Here is a 21,849-nt window from a genome sequence, read left to right on the forward strand (position 1 = left end):
TGGGAAATGCCAGCTGAGTCAGAGAGCGTCCCTTTCTACTTTATAGGATACAGTATTTGGAAATGCCAGCTGAGTCGGAGAGCGTTCCTTTGTGTTATATAGGATACAGTATTGAGAAATGCCAGCTGAGTCAGAGATCGTCCCTTTCTACTATATAGGATACAGTATTGAGAAATACCAGCTGAGTCATAGAGCGTTCCTTTCTGTTTTATAGGATACAGTATTAGGAAATGCCAGCCGAGTCAGAGAGCGTCCCTTTCTACTATATAGGATACAGTATTGGGAAATGCCAGCCGAGTCAGAGAGCGTTCCTTTATGCTATATAGGATACAGTATTGGGAAATGCCAGCTGAGTCGGAAAGACTCCCTTTGTGTTATATAGAATACAGTATTGGGAAATGCCAGCCGAGTCACAGAGCATCCCTTTGTGTTATATAGGATACAGTATTGAGAAATGCCAGCTGAGTCAAAGATCGTCCCTTTCTACTATATAGGATACAGTATTGAGAAATACCAGCTGAGTCATAGAGCGTTCCTTTCTGTTTTATAGGATACAGTATTAGGAAATGCCAGCCGAGTCAAAGAGCGTCCCTTTCTACTATATAGGATACAGTATTGGGAAATGCCAGCCGAGTCAGAGAGCGTTCCTTTATGCTATATAGGATACAGTATTGGGAAATGCCAGCTGAGTCAGAGAGCGTCCCTTTGTGTTATATAGGATACAGTATTGAGAAATGCCAGCTGAGTCAGAGAGCGTCCCTTTGTGTTATATAGAATACAGTATTGGGAAATGCCAGCCGAGTCAGAGAGCGTCCCTTTCTACTATATAGGATACAGTATTGAGAAATGCCAGCTGAGTCAGAGAGCGTCCCTTTCTGCTATATAGAATACAGTATTGGGAAATGCCAGCCGAGTCAGAGAGCGTCCATTTCTACTATATAGGATAAAGTATTGGGAAATGCCAGCTGAGTCAGAGAGCGTCCCTTTCTGTTTTATAGGATACAGTATTGGAAAATGCCAGCTGAGTCAGAGAGCGTCCATTTCTACTCTATAGGATACAGTATTGGGAAATGCCAGCTGAGTCAGAGAGCGTCCCTTTCTACTATATAGGATACAGTATTGGGACATGCCAGCTGAGTCAAAGAGCGTCCCTTTGTGTTATATAGGATACAGTATTGAGAAATGCTAGCCGAGTCAGAGAGCGTCCATTTCTACTATATAGGATAGAGTATTGGGAAATGCCAGCTGAGCCAGAGAGCGTCCGTTTGTGCTATATAGGATACAGTATTGGGAAATGCCAGCTGAGTCAGAGAGCACCCCTTTCTGCTATATAGGATACAGTATTTGGAAATGCCAGCTGAGCCAGAGATCGTCCCTTTGTGTTATATAGGATACAGTATTGAGAAATGCCAGCTGAGTCAGAGATCGTCCCTTTGTGTTGTATAAAATACAGTATTGGGAAATGCCAGCCGAGTCAGAGAGCGTCCATTTCTACTACATAGGATACAGTATTGGGAAATGCCAGCTGAGCCAGAGAGCGTCCCTTTGTGCTATATAGGATACCGTATTGGGAAATGCCAGCCGAGTCAGAGAGCGTCCATTTGTACTATATAGGATACAGTATTGGGAAATGTCAGCTGAGCCAGAGAGCGTCCCTTTCTGCTATATAGGATACAGTATTGGGAAATGCCAGCTGAGTCAGAGAGCGTCCCTTTCTACTATATAGGATACAGTATTGGGAAATGCCAGCTGAGTCAGAGAGCGTCCCTTTGTGTTATATAGAATACAGTATTGGGAAATGCCAGCCGAGTCAGAGAGCGTCCATTTCTACTATATAGGATAGAGTATTGGGAAATGCCAGCTGAGTCAGAGAGCGTCCCTTTCTGCTATATAGGATACCGTATTGGGAAATGCCAGCTGAGTCAGACAGCGTCCCTTTCTACTTTATAGGATACAGTATTTGGAAATGCCAGCTGAGTCGGAGAGCGTTCCTTTGTGTTATATAGGATACAGTATTGAGAAATGCCAGCTGAGTCAGAGATCGTCCCTTTCTACTATATAGGATACAGTATTGAGAAATACCAGCTGAGTCATAGAGCGTTCCTTTCTGTTTTATAGGATACAGTATTAGGAAATGCCAGCCGAGTCAAAGAGCGTCCCTTTCTACTATATAGGATACAGTATTGGGAAATGCCAGCCGAGTCAGAGAGCGTTCCATTATGCTATATAGGATACAGTATTGGGAAATGCCAGCTGAGTCGGAAAGACTCCCTTTGTGTTATATAGAATACAGTATTGGGAAATGCCAGCCGAGTCACAGAGCATCCCTTTGTGTTATATAGAATACAGTATTGGGAAATGCCAGTTGAGTCAGAGAGCGTCCCTTTCTACTATATAGGATACATTATTGGGAAATGCCAGTTGAGTCATAGAGCGTTCCTTTCTGTTATATAGGATACAGTATTGGGAAATGCCAGCTGAGTCAGAGAGCCTCGCTTTGTGTTATATTGGATACAGTATTGAGAAATGCCAGCTGAGTCATAGAGCGTCCCTTTGTGTTATATAGGATACAGTATTGGGAAATGCCAGCTGAGTCAAAGAGCGTCCCTTTGTGTTATATAGGATACAGTATTGAGAAATGCCAGCTGAGTCAGAGAGCGTCCCTTTCTGTTTTATAGGATACAGTATTGGAAAATGCCAGCTGAGTCAAAGGGCGTCCCTTTGTGTTATATAGGAAACAGTGTTGAGAAATGCCAGCTGAGTCAGGGAGCGTCCCTTTGTGTTATATAAAATTCAGTATTGGGAAATGCCAGCTGAGTCAGAGAGCGTCCCTTTCTACTATATAGGATACAGTATTGAGAAATGCCAGCTGAGTCAGAGAGCGTCCCTTTCTGCTATATAGAATACAGTATTGGGAAATGCCAGCCGAGTCAGAGAGCGTCCATTTCTACTATATAGGATAGAGTATTGGGAAATGCCAGCTGAGTCAGAGAGCGTCCCTTTCTGCTATATAGGATACATTATTGGGAGATGACAGGTTTAATATTGAATCCGACGTGAAACCCGAAACCGGTACCGGAGTGTGGCCGAGGGGTTCCGACGCTTGTCTTTCAGTCACAAGGCTGTGAGTTCGACCCCGGTCTTGGACAGGTACTTTGTGGATTCTACCGGTATGATTGCTTGGGTTGAGACGCCAGGCTTTTTCAATCATTGGGACACACGGTACGCGGGTTCTATACCATCTTGGACAGGGAATTTGTGAATTCTCTTCTCACTGTTTCGTGTTACTTTGGAAACCGTAACAGGTGGATGTCGGAGGTGTGTTTAGTTACCGTGTTGCCGCTCTGCGTTGTGTTTTGCCCAGATCTGGTTTCTATATGTATGATCTCCAGTCACTTGACTCAAGCTGTGTGTAAATCCAAACCACAACTCCAACACTAATTCAGTTCAACCGTTCAGCTTTTCTTTCATTAGATGATTGCTTTTGTACCGGTGGCTAACACTTACTCAACAGTAGCTTATGTACAGTGAAAATTGTTTACCTATCTTTACAGAAGGAAGAAGTTCGATCTCGAAACTCCCCTATTGTTCAACTAGTACCCAGTTTGCTACAACTCAGGAAAAGATACCCCAGTAAAATTGCTCAGCCATGAACTTCTCACCTGGGCCATAACCAATGTCTGTGTGATCTTTGTCATGTAATACTCTTTCTCTCGTCTGGTAAAGTGAATAGGTAAAAAAGTGTTTCAGATTCCACTTGATACTTACCCAGTTTCTTTCAGATATCGACCTTTCGTCTGCGTACCGTTATTGTTCAAAAATTTAGTTTCTTTGTCGAAAAAGGGATCTTCTTCCGGTCTGTAATCCTTTGTGAATGGCGACCTTAATTATGTACGAGAGCTTTATGTAGCCGACCAGGCTTATGTTGACGTCTTACTTTCGATATGTTCGATATCTTTCGTCTGAAGTGTATACACACTCACCAAATAGGAAAATAAATAAATAAACAAATAAATAAATAAATAACAACAACAACAGATAAACTATTTAAGAACCCAGACTGTCACGGTTAAGATGTTGAAATTCTTTTTAATTTTACTATGTCCGTTAAAATATGTATGTATTACTATGTATGAATTACACAGGCGGATATAAGCCTATATTCATGCTTTTATAGATGTTTGAATCGGGTTGTACGTTATCCCATTATGGTTCAGTGGTATTAAGTTCTCAATACTGAACGCCTTTTCTGAGCTAGTAATCTTTCAGTTATTAAACATATAGTTATACAGATAAACTAACACAGACATGAAATGCTATATTATATATTGGTTGAATCAAAGTCTTAAGCTTACTAATTAGATAGATTAGATTAATCTTGTCATGTCACCCATTCGATTCTCCGAAGAAATGGAGGGAGTGTGTTACGGTCAGTATAGTATATCATGTGTTACGGTCAGTATGATGTATCATGTGTTACGGTCGGTATGGTATGTCATGGGTTACGGTCAGTATGATGTGTCATGTCTCATGATGTGTCATGTATTATGTGTAACCGTCAGTATGGTTTACCATGTGTTACGGTCAGTATGATGTGTCATGTCTTACGGTCAGTATGATGTGTATCATGTGTAACCGTCAGTATGGTATACCATGTGTTACGGTCAGTATGACATGTCATGTGTTACAGTCAGTATGGTATATCATGTCTTACGGTCAGTATGGTATACCATTTGTCACGGTCAGTATGATGTGTCATGTCTTACGGTCAGTGTGGTATGTCATGTGTTACGGTCAGTATGGTATACCATGTGTTACGGTCAGTATGATGTGTATCATGTGTAACCGTCAGTATGGTATACCATGTGTTACGGTCAGTATGATGTGTCATGTGTTACGGTCAGTATGGTATACCCTGTGTTAAGGTCAGTATGATATGTCATGTGTCACAGTCAGTATGATATACCATGTGTTACGGTCAATATGGTATACCATGTGTTACGGTCAGTCTGATGTACCATGTGTTACAGTCAGTTTGGTGTGTTTTTACGTTGTGAAACAAGGCCGAGACTAAAGACATAGGTAAGACATACACACATGAGTATATAAACACTACTTGACTATTCATGCAGATAGCGGAATAACGGCTGCAAAACATTACTGCATACCTGGCTTTATGTATTATTTTGCTTTAATCTGAGAAAATATTTACAGTGAAACAGCCGTAGTAATTATGATGTGGCTTCTTTGTGGTAGTTTACTATGCTGTATGATAGTCTAAGAGGAGGAATGGCGTGAATTTGTGGGTGTGTCAGTAAACTTCAAATTGTCTTATGCGAAAGATAACGCGATTGGCAGCAAATATAACGAGCTTATTCACTGGTTTAGTATTTTCCCTCCGGACTGTATTCTGGTGCCGCGGGCGATGCAGCGTTGCTTGAATCGGACAACACCACTCTTTCTTTGAATTCTCGGAAAACTAAAAACCCATTTAATCCAAAGGCAACCATCACGAAAAATCCAAACGCCTAAAAAGAAAATGATCAACGGAATAGCATTTAGAAGAAAAAAATTAAACGACTCTCTAACGTCCCCTCGCCTCCTCTCCCCTCCTTCGCCTCCAGCAAAGTCAGCAGTTCATTCATAGGTTGAATCAACCTTGTACATGTATAATGCTGGTCGCTGTCGTATAAGTGAAATATTTTTGAGTACAGCGTAAACACCATTCCAATAAATTAACAAGATAAAATTGTTTTAGGACCTATGGGTTTACAGTAACTGAATAGCAAGACTATGTTTGTTACCACTGTTATTATTGTATACACCACGCGCACATGTAGATCCAAGTAGGAGCTGAAAAGCTTATGGTGCTGTTTTAGTTATGTGGTAATCTGAGTTGGCCTTTGACGTCAGTTTTATTGAAACCTTGATTTTCCCACATTACATAACACAACCGAAAAGCTAGTTTTGAATAAAAAGGTGAATACACACCGCACCGGCTGCCATGGAGCCGCTGTAGCAGGTGTTAGCTGCCAGTATGGCCGAGGATAGGAGGAATAACACGCCATCAACAGCACACCATATGAGTTCCTGAAACACATGCAGGTGTACACTTGTTACCACAGTCAGACAAGAAAGAGAGAAAGAGACATCCACCAGAAACGTGAGAAACCAAAAACTGTAGAAGCCTAGCGTCTTGGTTGTGGAAAAGTTCCTCAGATTCTTGCCAAACGCCGGTTCCCTTTACATGTATATGACACAAAACCAGAACAACATCATGACGAAGAACTCAGCCTTCTTCAAGTGGTCAAACAAATTTTACAATGCCACAAGCTTTCCACGAATAGAGGGGTTTTGAGTCCGATCTCTTTCATTGACTCACCTCTGACTGGGTGAGTTTGACCCTGATCATTTATCAATTTTGTGAAAAATTTCATGGTTCAACCCTTATCAGGAACACAAATGGAGTTGTCCTAGAAGACAAGGGTTATTAGGTCATGATCGTTCGAGGCTCGTAGATTTAGGGACAGTGCTGTGAGGACAGATGTTAAATCGAAAGTAAATGGAAAACTAAGTCTGATGATACGGAAGGACTATTTTTACCTTTAACGATAAAAGAGTTCAATCTCAAATCTCCCATATTGTTCGATCAAGCAGAACGGAATGCCATGTGGCTGGTGGACAGCCATACATTGAAGACGTTTTTCCCTGCATTTTGCAATCATGTACAACATTTTGAAGCCCCACTCGATCGACTCTCAGGCTGTCACACATTATGCAGTTAACAGCATGTCTGTCCCATTGTAAACATAACAATTACATAGATGAAAGTTCAGATGAAATATGAACTTCTATATGTTTTTGACTTTTCTTTAGTCAGAAAAATCCATATGAAAATAATTTTACCCATGTGTTTAACCTCAGTTTATCATCATAATTCAGCGTAAATGCATGTGTTTGGATATAAACAACAAATTTACATTCAAACAAATTTATTAGACATGCATCACATCCTTATTTAGAACATTATTATGCAAAGATGATAAATACCAAGTGGTGGTCCCAAAACCCACCATACAAAGATGTTTTAAGTACACTTTTATTTCGAAAGAAACAAAGTCTAAATAATATTAAAAACTACACTTGCAAATAACTTTTCACGCTCTTTCATTTGACATTTTTGTGTTGTCTTTTTTTAAAATTTAAACCATTTAAACAATATAACGGAATGAGTGGACTTTCGTCGAAACGATTGACACTGAAGACCATGTTCCGGTTTGTCTGAATTCTACATGTCAGTACAATAAACCTCTCCACTAGCGAAAGTGGCTTACGGTTAATGAAGCTCTTCCCTATATTGTCCAAAAATGTGCAAAATTTTCGAATCCAAAGCAATTTATAACACTGAACTTGTGTAAGACACTTTCGGTTCTCCCTTATAAATTTATTATCAGTTATCAACTTATAACAAATAATAAAGTTATAGAAATGTGAAATGTTGTAGTTGTAAACACTCACCGTCAATTGCCAGTTAATGAATCGAATGACTTTATCGAGCCCCACCAGATAGATAAAGTAGAGAAAGATGGTTGCCCAGAATGCGCTCATGGTGACAAACTGGAAAAACCTGGGTGGGCCGAAAGATTGGCAGAGCCTCCAGTCTCCGGCGGTTACACATAAAAAGGCCAGTAAGGACAGAGCCTAGAAAAAAAAAACATAAAAGCGACACCGGGAGTGGACAGCTGGATTCGAACACAAGACGTCACAAGTCAATTGCTGATCAGTTGCAGCGAGACCAAATGTTTAGAATATAATAAAATGGATTTTCAAAAGGAACTAGTAGGCGAGACGGGGATAAATTGAGCCAAGGCGTAAGATGAGCCACCCCCTTTAAAAAGTACGATGATGTACAAGGTAAAACAAAAGCAACAAATATATTTTCAAAAGTATATCACGGAAAATAAACAACAAAATAAATTTTCGTGACAAAAAGTGAACACTGCTGAACTAGGAATGTGCTCTCCTGGTAAAAAGACAAATGAGAGTTAGTTTGGAAATATTTTCACATCTAAGGCCTAATACTTTAAACATTTGATTGGTGATGTAATATCAGATTACATTACTAGTTTTGTAGCTCCCAAGAAAAAAAAACAGTTGTGCGGCTAGGTGGGGTAGGATGAGCGTAGTTAGTAAAAGCGAAAGACAAAGCAAAGAAAAATGTGCTTTTCAATGTGTATTCTGTCAGAAGCATCTGAACGAATGAACATGATTTTCTTTGTCAACAGGAAACCTGTTTCAGTCATGATAACTTTGTTCAAAATCTCCCTGAGACTACCACACTTGAGAGATCTGCCCAAAGATCTACTCTGCTCAAATTCCCGTGTGGCTTATAAAACTACAATATAAACTGGGCACGTTTAACTGCATGCGCGTTATCCATTCTTTGTAAAACTTGTGGGGTACGTTGATCCACACAGCCAACATTTTTAATTTTGCATCATTAAACTTTGTTAACTTTAACATATAATGTCCTACGCATGCATTGATAATTGCAACTTAAATCAGCATAGTTTTTGTATTTGATAAAATGGAATATTGTGTATTTCTGATTACATTTTGTAAAATTTGGTTCATCTTACTCCGGTCTCCCCTATATTAAATAGGCAATAAACCATGTACATGTACAAATCATATCATATCGTCATATAAGTGAAATATTCTTGAGTACACATAAATCACATAAATAATTCAACAAGCCCCAAGTTATCTCGGTTACTGAACAGTTCTTGTGAATGTAGTGCAGCTCTAGTAAATTAATATATCAGAAACACTGTCAGGTGCTATCAATCAAGTACACTGTCAGAAAGGTGCTATCACTCAAGTACACTGTCAAAACGGGCATAGCAATCAAGTACACTGTCAAAACGGGCATACCAAACAAGTACACTGTTAAAACGGGCATAGCAATCAAGTACACCGTCAAAACGGGCCTAGCAATCAAGTGCACTGTTAAAACGGGCATAGCAATCAAGTAAACTGTCAAAACGGCGCTAACAACCAAGTACACTGTCAAAACGTTGCTAACAACCAAATACACTGTCAAAACGTTGCTAACAACCAAATACACTGTCAAGACGGTGCTAGAAACCAAGTACACTGTCAAAACGGTGTCAACAACCAAGCACACTGTAAACTCGGTGCTAACTGCCAAGTACACTGTCAAAACGGTGGTAACAATTAAGTACTCTGTTAAAACGGTGCTAACAACCAAGTACAATGTAATTATGATGTAAACGGGAAAAGCAACATCGTCTTAAAAGACGGACATCTTAATATATGTACAGTATCTCAGTTTATGAACATGTAGCCTACATCCATTCAAGTATTTATTTTTTTATTTAATTGACGCCTTACTTTAGAAGTTTTTTCTTACATGCCGACGTTCAGGTTTATGAATAGATGAAAGCGGAGTTCCCAGCGTAATTTTACCTCCTTTACCAGATTCCCGATAAACCTGACTTAAAGCCGCAGACCTGAGAGCTGGTTTCAAACACGCTACCTCACTGGCCAGCGGCCTGACGAAGCAAACTACGGTCTCCTCTGCTTGAGCCAAAGAGAGCCTTCCATTTGGCTTAACCACATCAATTTTTTCATTGCATGTATGCCTTAGACGTATGTCGGTCATTTGTGGAAAAAAATTAGCACTACAACCACTTAAATTATGTGACAATTTATCTATACCCATAACAGCTAACTGAGCTCGCCATTGCCGATTAGATCAGAAAGTAGGCCTCACTTAACGATCTATGCCATAAGAGGTATGTCATGAGATCGTCGTATTCCCAAACTATACACAGGCCACTGGAGATGAATGACTCGGTCCAAGAACAGGAGAAAATCTAGCCTGAGTTTAAGGTCATTTTAAATCGTGTACACGGTGTATTTTGATTGGCTAAGTAGACAATTTGCTGTAAACAAGTCACGCGCTGAAATCATGTTTTGAGATCCTTTTACGCTAACCATTGTTTACAACTGCTCATGTTCTTCCTCCCTTCTTCTGAAGTAGAGCCGACCTTGTAGGCAGGTGTCTCCTTTGAGATGGCAATCCTAACGTTTTACATGGCCATGTAGTTTTCATGTAAGGAGCCTTCGTGAAGAGTCTCTTTATATGTTATATTTTTATGAATGGGTACAACCAAAAACCTCTGCCTGCACTTGGAAGTCCCTGCCTCCAAAAGCGTGTTGAAAATCTCAGAACAATGGCTGATAAAACCGCACAAGCCTTTGGCATGGCAAGCTGTCCGCAATTCGTCACAAATGACCAACTACTTGGTTTGTTTGCTACTATATTTACAGTGGTGCTAGTCATCCTGCAGTGTACATTCATTCAAAGACGCAATTCATTCAATTTGGTCAAAGATTTGCCCTTGAATACAGGACTTTTGAGATCGATCTCTTTCGTCGTAAAAAGTATCTGTATCTGTGGACTTTAAAAAATATTAGACAATTTCTACCGACATGAATTTACTTATCACCTGCCGCGCGGTATTTCGAAGGCACAAATGACTTGGGTCATTTTCATGAACTTATGAAGCTCACAAACATCAGTTCCTCCATTTTCTCCATCGTTTATCTACTTCAAATGACTTTTAGTGGAACTGCCACACAGACATTGTAACTTGCTCATGCACAATATTAATTTCTGTGGCTGTTATTTCTGTGCCTTGTTAAATACTTTGTCTGGAAAGTACTGAAAACATTTTGTCTATATGTGCATAAAACATTTTGTCTGAAAAGTACTGACAACATTTTGTCTGGAAAGTACTGAAAACAATTTGTCTATATGTACTGAAAACACATTGTGTGGAAGTATTGAAAACATTTTGTCTATTTTGCATCTAGTTAAAATATATTACAATTTTGTGTGTTTTTGGATCGAACTGAAAACTGTTTGCCCAGTCTAAGTACCCACCCCCTGGAAGTTACCAAGGTAACAAAGTGCTATAACTTCATTTCCAGCGACCACAGCCCAAACAAGTGGTGGTCATGGTTGGCTGTTTGATATTTTGTAGCGAAAGCTGCATGTGGTGGTATGGCATTGTACTTTGCGAAAGTTAGGGGATATGTATTTCTGAGGCTGGAGTTAACAAATCTACTACATAAATAGTAAGGAAAATCAAGGCGCTGTGTAACGTACGGGGAAGAGACCCAACTTTACCGGATCACCTTTATGGTGCTCAAGTTGCAAGTGTCTTCAAATGGTCTTGGACTACTTTGTGAACATTTATCACGGCTGATCCTCACAAATTTCACCCCCCCCCCCCCATGTTTGCACCCCGCTACCCTCTTGATTTTCATGCACGGTTTAACCATGGCGCTTATTAGGCTTGAATTTTCAACTTTCACTCTGTAAGTTATCCTTATTCCATTATTCTGAAACACGTACATTTGAGGCTTACTATGGCAATGCACAATTATGTATTGCCAAAAGTGTTACATGCAGAATGACTAAAACCATTACGTATGTTAAAGGTATGTTTTAAAATAGGTCTGAAAGTTGATCTGCTCATTATGTTTCATGGAATTTGGGACCTGTGTGCAACAATAATGAAACAATTGTCAGTTTTTGGGATGATTCATGACTACAGGTACAAATGGGGGTAAGGTTATGTACATAACCTCAGTGGAGTAGAGGAGAGTTGGTCAGATTTTAGTCTCCAGACAGACACGAAATTTAAACTCCCTTCTCCACCGAACATCATATACTTGATGCATAGTTCCTAGAATATCAGCCTGGGTAGGCTCGTGATTACATACAGGCAGAAAATTTTGACTTTTGCTCCTTGTCATATAATATTTTGGTTTGACAGCCAGCATCATATGAAGATATTACTGAAAAAAACTTTGAAAGTTTCTCCCCTTATAGAGACAGTTTCGAGTTTGCATCACTAGGGTCACCTCGTGACAGGAGAGAGCAACAAACCACGTGACCGAGGATGATAATATGATAAGCTCTGCTAACATACACAAGGGAGAGGTACTCACTATAGCGACAACTTTAAGTATTCCCACAATGCTCTTGGCATAGTCGACGTGAATCGTCACTGGGCCAAGATGTTTGTTGTGGTCGTCAGTCGCAGGGCTCCCGCTCTCCTCCATTTTTTAATTTTTCTACAATACAAAATAGAAACAAACCGTAAAAATCATAAATTATTCTGTAAGAACCTCATGTACTTGTGAGAAGCACACTAGAATACAACAGTAACAGTTTTTTCACCGTTTAAAGGAAGACAGATGGGAGAATTGGTTACATTGAATGAATCAGTGACAATACAAGAGCGCTGCTGTTATTGGAATCGATTGTTTTTAAATACCGGTACACCATTCACCTAATGTTGGAAATCAGGATGTCCAAATGTAGAAATGCGTGTGTATAAATGTAAGTCTTTTCTAATGCAGAGCTAAATGAATTTTTTTTCTGGAATTGAGAAGTATGTGTATTATTCGTTTGGAAAGGTAAGCTACCATGGCACTGCTTTCATGACCTTGACAGTGAGGTCAGGGAAAAGTTTCCTGTTTATGATTCAACTACGGATGGAGTAAATAATCATCTGCCTATTTCATCAATTATTAGCTATAACTGAGGATGTGAAGAGTGGCTCTCATTACCGTTTCATTTACATGTACGAACATAAATATGTTTGAAACTTGTGTCTACCAGCACTATAGCAGACATGTATTAACACTGAAACCTGCTGTGTCTCTAGGTAGACCCATACTGACCATATACCAGCTATAACAGTATATAGCCAATCCCGCGTCATTACAAGCAAGGAACATATTTAAGGGTTTAACACATCCGTAACGGTAATTTTGTTTCGTGCAGAGTTAGATCGCGATAATGTGGATCATTCGAGGGATTTGACGATGTACGAAACAAGGTTCAGCGGCATCGGGTTACACAACAAACACCATGACAAACGTGTTATAGTCATTACACAAAAACAGACGTATATGAACAATCAAGTTTGCTGTTTCTCTAGATAGGCCCATATTGCCCATATACCGGTCATAATTCTAACAATATACATCCTTACTCGCACAACGGCAAACCAGGCATATAGGCCTATTAACAGTCAGTCTTGCTGTCTTTCTAGATAAGCCTAAAATCAGAGAGAACCTCTATCCATCACTATAGTAGGAAGTATAAAATCGGTAATATTTGTACCTCCTTGACTGCGAAATAGTTTATGAGTAAATAAGAAGTGCATGTAGGATAAGAGTGGACAGTGACCGGAACCTATCTACACTTATGACACTTATGACACTAAGATATGGCTACACTATCACCGAAGTGGCATTAAGCCATAACGATTCATTTAAGCATTTTATAATTGCATGCATTGTGAGGAACATGCCTTTGGTAGCATCTTAACATCGGGTATACAGTGGACATGAGGACTGTATTATCCGTTACACTATACAGGCTATGTTATAACATGGCTGTGAATCGCATATAGACTGCTATCATATAGGCCCCAGCTAGGCCTATTGACATACATTCTAATAGAGACAGGCTCAGTCTATAGCCTTCAGCACACAGACTTTGAGATACGGAGGTGTGGCAGCATGGCAGTGGGGATCGCTAACCACGTGATCAATGCGACGAGTTCCTGGTATATAAAGCAAGAGGTACATTCGTAATATTTCCAGGCCTGGGCATTGGGCCGTTTGCACCCGCCTTGTCTGGAGTTAGGACATATATAGAGAGACTTCAGCTTACCTGTATTTATAGTCACAGCTATAGTGACTGATCAGAGACTCCGTCACCGTGATCAGCAGATTATAATGGAACTTTGGACCTTCGCCAGTATAGGATGGATCTGTGTATACCAGCTAGGTTATTCTTTTAAGGTGAGAAAACAGAACAGTTCAAGCAGAAGCAGCAAATTCTATAACTCTGACATACTTGTAGGTGCAAGGTCTGTGTATTTATAAATACAATAGAGACACCCCCATCTCCAACACCCAAATATATCAACTTTCAAGCAATCAGTATACTTCCGTATAAAATATGATGGCCGAAAAGTGATATCGCTAATTTCTGCGAATAAACCGAAAACGTACAGCAATGATATGAGGACATGTCGCCCAGCGCCGCGCGGCGGACGGAGCAAATTTCACGCAAACAGACATGTTTAAGACACGTCTTCTTGTGGTTTTCGAGCTTGGTTTTTTTTTGTCTCATCTTAGACATGTCTGTTTGTTTTGTTTCATTTTGAATGTTATTATCACACCAAAAACCATTCACAGCTTCCTGATTTAAATAGGTTCATGCGACAATGTGGCTGAGATATTGCTGACGTGGTGTCAACCCGTAATCAGTGATTCATTCCTCCAGAAACATGGCCCGCTAAGTCTACGTCACACGTGGAAACGTTCGTATATGACTGGCCAAAGGTGGCGGTTAGCCATGAGGAGGGGGGGGGGGGGGGTTGGGGTTGGTGAGGGGGTTGTTGGGGGGGAGGGGGCGGAACCAAACAATGCGCTCCCAGTAAGTAGAGTTAGTAGTGAACCTTACTTATGCGGTGAACACCGCAAGTTAATGAAAATGTCTTAAATAGGCCTACGACTCGAACTCCTAACACAACCTTCACTTGAACCGCGGTGCTTTTATTTTTGGAGGTGGATGAGTGGCTGCGGGGAGGTTGTGTCATTGTTTGCATACGACCTGATATAGTTAACACCTAATATACTTCCCTGTACATGACAGTGCTGATATTTACGCACGGCCAGGCTGTGGTGTTTATCTGAACATTTTCTGTGTTACCGTGAGGCTCATTGTTGTGCATTCAGGCCTCCTACACTATACATTCAAAGTTAACAAAATACCGTACAGCTAAAAGATAGCGAAGTGCGCTGGTAAACGTGAGCACGGTATGATTTATCACAAGGCGGTGTGTGAATGTGGTAATGAGGCAATCTCCTGGGTCCAGCTGTTAGAAAGTGCATTCGCTAATATATGTATTACGTCATATTTTATACTTAAATTTTTAGCCAAACTCAGCAGCAAATGCAGTTCTCCAAAGTCAAAGTATAAAAGCAGCATTGGTAGTTCATATTTAATATATCGTTACACAATATTTTGAGGCTAAGTACAAAATTATGGCCTTAAACATTAATCTGGTATGAAGACTTAAAACAGTTTTGAACAACCGGGCCCTGGAAATTATCGAACTGATGCCAGACTCGATTGTATGATGTATTCATATGTATCTGTATTATCTTAATTCACATCGCGACCACGCAGAAAGTATGATGTACGGTGACAATTACTGGACGATGTTAATAATGTAATAAATTTTTTAAATGTAAAAAAAAACAAAAACGTGCAAATAACGAGAATATAGAACCTTTCCCTGCTTGTAAACATAATAATTCTGGGTTTGTCTCATTAACATACATTGTAGGTGCAGATGGAAGGATATAACATTGACATGAGTGGATATAACATAGGCCGAGGAGGATGTAGAAATATACAGGTTAAACACTACATGAAGAAGGGAATCAGTGCCGAAATCAAAGTACACGCAGTTCATTAACAGTGAAACTGAATGAACGGACAGATGAAAAATACTGAGCACGGACTTCATGTGAACAATGTACGCATGTAGGCCTACATACACGCATACATATATCATAGCTTTGCTCAGAGGCCGTCTTGATGTGCTACCTTGCCTCATCGATTTATTTTTTATTTATTTCTTTATTTGGTGTTTTACGCCATACTCAAGGATATTTCACTTATAGGGCGGCGATCAGCATTATTGTGAGAGAAAACCGAACAGAGCCTAGGGGAAAGCCACGACCATCCGCAAGTTGCTGAGTCATTATTGTTACGACCCAAACTGTCTGTATTATAAAGAGATGGCTTGTTCGAAATACACGACAGTTTAGCCGCACAAAAGAGTAACCAAAACCAACAGATTTTATTTTTCAACAATTTATTAGGTTTAACAAGAACAGATAACAAGGCTTATACAAATACTAAAGTACTTAAGTTTAACAAGAAATGATAGCAGTGTCTATACAATTACTAAAGTACTTTCATGTACAACGGCGTCAAGTCCAGACGGATGCATATACTCCACAATGCTTAAAAATGCATAGAGGCAATATTCATAAGAGGGAAAATCCACAGTATAACTGAGTGTATGATTTATTTATTTATTTATTTATTTATTTGATTGGTGTTTTACGCCGTTCTCAAGAATATTTCACTTTTACGACGGCGGCCAGCATTATGGTGGGTGGAAACCGGGCACAGTCCGGGGGAAACCCACGACCATCTGCAGGTTGCTGGCAGACCTTCCCACTTACGGCCGGAGAGGAAGCCAGCATGAGCTGGACTTGAACTCACAGCGACCGCATTGGTGAGAGGCTTCTGGGTCACAGAAAAGGGACACGAGCTGGAATCTGTGGTATAACTAATGTAAATATAGACATCCAAACAAACTGATATATTAGAGAGAATAAGTTATGGATTTATGTTAAGTAAACTATCATTGACAGCACAGCCCGGACGTAAGTCGCCAACAGCGATCTGGTTAGATCTTTACATTAACTAACTGTCAAAGCCTAATTTATTTTAGTACATATGACCAGATCGTGTAGATCAAACAACACCAACAAGGCTTGGTTCTTGCAATGTACATGCATTGACGTGTAGATCTTGCCTCATGTTTAAAGCGGATAAAAGATACACGTTTCATTCTTTCGTAGTATGATTTTACTTGTATAGGTCGTTAGTTGTTGCTTTATTAGGATTTAGAAATATGTGAAATTGGTATTTCATATTTATTTACCCAGTTTATCCCAAAATATGTAAAGGTGGAATCAAGTACATATCTGCCAGTGGGTACCTAGTTCACAGCAGAATCATCATAGGAAATATCAGAGCCATTGAGCGTCATGTCGTCATGTCGTTTAGACAAGAGTTTTGGTTGAGAGAAAGAATCGCGAGGCTGCTATAGCAACAATCACCAGAGCTATGACTGAAAGTGAAGGGACTGTAGAGAAATAAACTTTGGAAATGCCAGAAATATTGATACTCCCAAAAATGTGTAAGCAAGTTACACCGCTGTACAGTGACTTCACTCTTCAGTGTTCAGGCGGTCTTAAAAGAAAATCAAATTCATCGTCTCATCACACCTTGACGTTTTTCGTCAGACACATTCATTATTTTTATTGTCCCTAAATGTGTCTGTTTCTGCGATGAGCGCACCTCATACAGAAGTTATAACAGTTTTAATGAACGGCTTTTTAAAGTCTCTTGGTATCTCTTGGTATCAATATCAAAATATGGCGTAAGGCATAATTATACAACATTGTCAAACACAAAAATCAGAAAACACACACACACACACACACACACACACACACACACACACGTTAGAAGTTATCAGGCCTCGTGTTTTAACAATAATCGTGGACATGAAGGTTAATTTTGAGTATGTTTAATTTCAGTGTTTAGTAACAGCGGAGGCAGTGCGTGGGTAGATGGAATGCCTTGCGTGACAGCTGTTGATAAGGCGTATGCAATTCGTCCCACCAGGACACAATGTGGTAAGGATGTGGTCAAAACGACCAAAAAAACAATTGGTACAGACGTGACCGACTCCCAAAATCCTGGTCGCTTTCTCGACCAAGGTATTTTTGGTCGAATTTATATTTTGTGGAGAGTTCAGTCAAAATATTTTGATCAAACTGACAACTAATAACTTTGTCGGACTGACCACAAATTACTTGGTCAGACTGACCACAAATAACCTGGTCGAAATGACCACAAATAACCTGGTCGGTCTGGCCGCAAATAATCTGGTAGCTCTGACAACAAATAACTTGGTCGGTCTGACCACAAAGAACTAATTTATACGTTCGCCAGCTACCACGCATAACTATGCAGAAATCACGGTGCACAAAATGCATTTAATATAAATAGCTAAAAGGCTGCGCCTGCTTTTGTAAGCAGATCATGTGTACTTGCTTATCTGACAAATCACTGCATGCTATTTACAGCAGAAAATGCATTACCGTCAGATTTTCAGAAAGAAAATTGTTTCTCCGTACAACAGCAGGACTTCCTGTCCACTTATTTTCCAGATCTAGTATTTAAGGAGTGGGATGCAGGTGATAGCATAAGGCATCTCCTCAAATTACAAGATCTGTTTTCTCTACTAACATGGAAGATAGAAAATTTTGAACTGAAATAACATTTATTACAATAAAAAAAAATATTCCGAAAGCGGTTCGATGATGCACACACTGCCACTTGGAAATTTACTTGTGTCTTCTGCCATTCTTTCCAGTTGTAATACCTGTGCAGAGATAAATGCATTTGCAGAACAACATAATTTACAACTAATTTCGAAGAATGTCTATAACAGAATAAAGAAACAGCATGAGTTACCAATTATTCAGGATGTCTGGGAACGAAAGAAAAAAGAGCTGTTGAAAAAGTTATGGCATAATTCTGTCACACTTACTGGAGACGGCCGAAGTGACAGTCACTGACAATTTGTTTATTCATAAATCCATGACTTGTTCTATAATCATTTGCTTTGTCTCTTTACAGATTAAAAATTCCAACCAGATTGAACCGCAAGGCGTAAGAAGATGCTTGAATGAAGTTGGTGAAGAGTGCTGACCACTGATAGACATTCTACAGTATCCCGCATCAGAAAAGAGGCTACAAAAAGTTTGCTAAACATTATGCCATGGCTCTGTGTCAGTCGCATTTCCTCTGGAGCTTCTTAGAAGTGAGAAAGGCCGTTCAGATGATACTGTGATTAAATGTGTTAATGTGTGGCAACTCTGCCATGCACATCTTTGTTTAAGTTGAATCTTGTTCAAAAAATTACAGAACAAAAACCTTCGTGACATTGATCAGATGACGGTGACAATCAGTTGGGAAATATTTTCAGTTTGACCAGTTAGATTCCAGAAAAATGTCAAAGCATGAGTTTTTCTAACACTAAAACAACAAATGTTGAGACTCACTGACTCACAGCGGTAAGTAATCAGTGTTGTTTCAATATCGTAAGATGATTCCATCAGGGTAAAATCTTTACAATATGCATTTTCCTACTTATTGCAGATAAACCACCATTTTTGACACCCGGCATCTTGTAAAAAGTGTTGCAAAAAACTTACTGCCATGGATATTTTTTCATGGATACAAATTATATCCTATGGTGGGCATGTGCAACGTGTGGTGAAAACGCCTGAGCCTTGAAGTCAATGGCACGGTGTCTGGCTCGTTATTATTGTTGGCCTAACAGCCTTACATCACATTAAAGAGCCGTAAAAGTGACATGGTGAAAATAAAATTGTGGGAAGAGAAAATGCTTTTTTAACCGAGTTTAGAAGCCCGACATAATTGGCCAATCACAGGTCGTTTGCCATCGAACAGCCAATATGGTGGTCACAGACGAGCATCTCTCACTGATAACTACATGTTTTGACTAGATTTTTACCATGAGATAATTAACCTGTATTTTAAATCAACAGCCAGGATTACAATGGATATGATCACCTAAATAAGTCAATTGCAATCTGTAAAAACACATATTCTCAGCTGCCACGCTGCAGTGCTTGTGAATTTCTTGTACGTGTACGACTTTATGTGACGGGCACGACTAGGTCTGCGCAGAAACAATGACGCACTGAAAGAATGAAAGAGCACACCGCTTTAGACCTCTTTTAGGCTGGCAATGCATTTCCCTATATCAACGAGGCAGCTTATTAATAAACAGATTTCAAAGAGACATATATTCTCTAAATAAAAATAAAATAAAAAATACAGCGTGCAGCCCCGCCTTTGTATAGCCCATTTTAATTGAGTTCTTTCAATCTCCACTGCAGCGGCTATATGGGAAACACTATTCGAATACATGTACTTGATCCAGCCAGACGGCTTACTTGCCTTCGGTAAGGCGTCTTATTGAAGCAGCATTAGATAAAGGAGCGATGGAAATCCGCCCTGTAACCAGGAGGCACATTACATGCTCTATAAGGATTCCTTCGTCGTCATATGGCTGAAAAATTGTTAAGTACGACGTTAAACCCCAAGTCCTCACTCACTCACTCACTCACTCACTCGACAAAGTTACTGCCTTTTTAGTCTGTATGTAGTGGAATTTTTACTTTTATTCAGGAAATAATTTCTCGGGGGGGGGGGGGGGGTGAGGGGGACGTCTTGTATTCCTACTCAGTGTGTGTTGTCTCTTTGCAGATAGAGCTTCCGCCCCATAGCAGTGAGACCCAGGCTCGGTTCTTGTCCCTGTTTTGGTTATAGCTGGAAAACATGGCTTGTAATTTGTGGTGACAGCCTCTCCCCGCTAGCCTACCCCGCTAGTGGCTGAAATGTCAGGTCTGTCACCTTTACCATAAAACTGGAATAGACAGAACTTTGGGTTCATGTACCTGCCATGTTCTCGGAAGTTGCAGTAGAAACTTTCTCAAACAGATTCATTCCTATCATAGGGCTGAAAAGTTGTTGAGCGCACATTATACCCAAAGAATACATGTTATGTGTATATAGGAGTTGAAATAGCTACATGTAATTGCTTGTTGTTTTACGTCCTGCTTGAGTATTTTAAGCTTGTACGATGATGGTTAATATATTATGGGTGGCGCAAACTAACATTATTTTGGCAAGTTTTACTGAGCCACTTTTCCACATGTGACAATGTCATATTTGTGCAATACAAGTTGTCTTCTGCAAACTTCAAGTAAGACTACATGAAAAAATGGCTTAAATTTTTAATTTATTAAAGCCCCTACCACAAAGAAAGCAGGGTAATCTGGAAAATTCCCCGAGGCTGTTTTTGAACCCACATCTTGTGTAACCTGGAGTTTGAAAGCAAAGCATCTTAATGTATAATGTATACTTTAATACCCAACGGTATTGTTCAGTTCACAAGTAACTAACTGTTGTCCTTATGTCTTTCCTTTTCATACAGCTGTGATTGGCAGTTTGATGTTGGCTGCCTTTGATTGGAATATAGACAAGTCTGGGAAACCGGCTGTATATGTTGTCTTCTTTAAGAAGGAAACATCATGTTTTGAGAAACAAGATCATATCTCTAAACCGCGTTTGATCTACGCGATAGATTTTGCGAAATTTGGAAATCAGCAAAAAATGGAATTGTTAGCTTCCTGCATTGCTCCATGACTCTATAGCCCAATGCATCACTGCGTCACTCTATAGCCTCGTTAATCACTGCGTCACTCTATAACCTCATGCATCGCTCCATTACTCTATAACATCATGCATCACTGCCTCACTCTATAGCCTCATGCATCACTGCCTCTATAGCCTCATGCATCGCTCCATTACTCTATAACCTCATATATTACTGCTTCACTCTATAGCCTCATGCATCACTGCCTCTATAGCCTCATGCATCTCTCCATTACTCTATAGCATCATGCATCACTGCCTCACTCTATAGCCTCATGCACCGCTCCATTACTCTATAACATCATGCATCACTGCTTCACTCTATAGCCTCATGCATCACTGCCTCTATAGCCTCATGCATCGCTCCATTACTCTATATCCTCATGCATCACTGCCTCACTCTATAGCATCATGCATCACTGCCTCACTCTATAGCCTCATGCATCACCGCGTCACTCTACAACCTCATGCACCGCTCTTTTACTCTATAGCCTCATGCATTACTGCCTCACTCTATAGCCTCATGCATCACTGCCTCACTCTATAGCCTCATGCATCGCTCCATTACTCTATAGCATCACTGCATCACTCTATAGCCTCATGCA

At 40.0% G+C, this 21,849-nt stretch overlaps 1 protein-coding gene and 1 long non-coding RNA gene across 2 annotated transcripts; one reads left to right on the forward strand and one right to left on the reverse strand.

Moving 5' to 3' along the window:
- Nucleotides 1-4,104: 4,104 nt before the first annotated feature.
- Nucleotides 4,105-13,948, reverse strand: LOC135475383 (CKLF-like MARVEL transmembrane domain-containing protein 4). Its single transcript, XM_064755255.1, has 5 exons — nt 13,784-13,948; nt 12,046-12,171; nt 7,519-7,701; nt 5,992-6,090; nt 4,105-5,528 (listed from the first exon to the last, which is right to left on the reverse strand). The coding sequence occupies exons 2-5, from the start codon at nt 12,157-12,159 to the stop codon at nt 5,385-5,387; spliced, it is 540 nt and encodes a 179-aa protein (XP_064611325.1). The 5' UTR covers nt 12,160-12,171; nt 13,784-13,948; the 3' UTR covers nt 4,105-5,384.
- LOC135475384 (uncharacterized) lies at nt 13,765-20,160 on the forward strand. Its single transcript, XR_010445042.1, has 3 exons — nt 13,765-13,914; nt 17,527-17,625; nt 18,635-20,160. It is a non-coding gene; the product is annotated as an uncharacterized LOC135475384 (long non-coding RNA).
- Nucleotides 20,161-21,849: the final 1,689 nt, after the last annotated feature.

Source organism: Liolophura sinensis, chromosome 9, assembly GCF_032854445.1.
Source record: "Liolophura sinensis isolate JHLJ2023 chromosome 9, CUHK_Ljap_v2, whole genome shotgun sequence".
NCBI lineage: Eukaryota > Metazoa > Mollusca > Polyplacophora > Chitonida > Chitonidae > Liolophura > Liolophura sinensis.

What these genes read in the sequence shown, in the direction of transcription:
- LOC135475383 (XM_064755255.1), bottom strand. Translation starts at nt 12,159, where the DNA reads ATGGAGGAGAGCGGGAGCCCTGCGACTGACGACCACAACAAACATCTT. An exon ending in TCATTAACTGGCAATTGACG is followed by an intron (nt 6,091 to 7,518) that starts GTGAGTGTTTAC and finishes CATGTGTTTCAG; the next exon opens with GAACTCATATGGTGTGCTGT. An exon ending in GCTCCATGGCAGCCGGTGCG is followed by an intron (nt 5,529 to 5,991) that starts GTGTGTATTCAC and finishes TTTTCTTTTTAG; the next exon opens with GCGTTTGGATTTTTCGTGAT.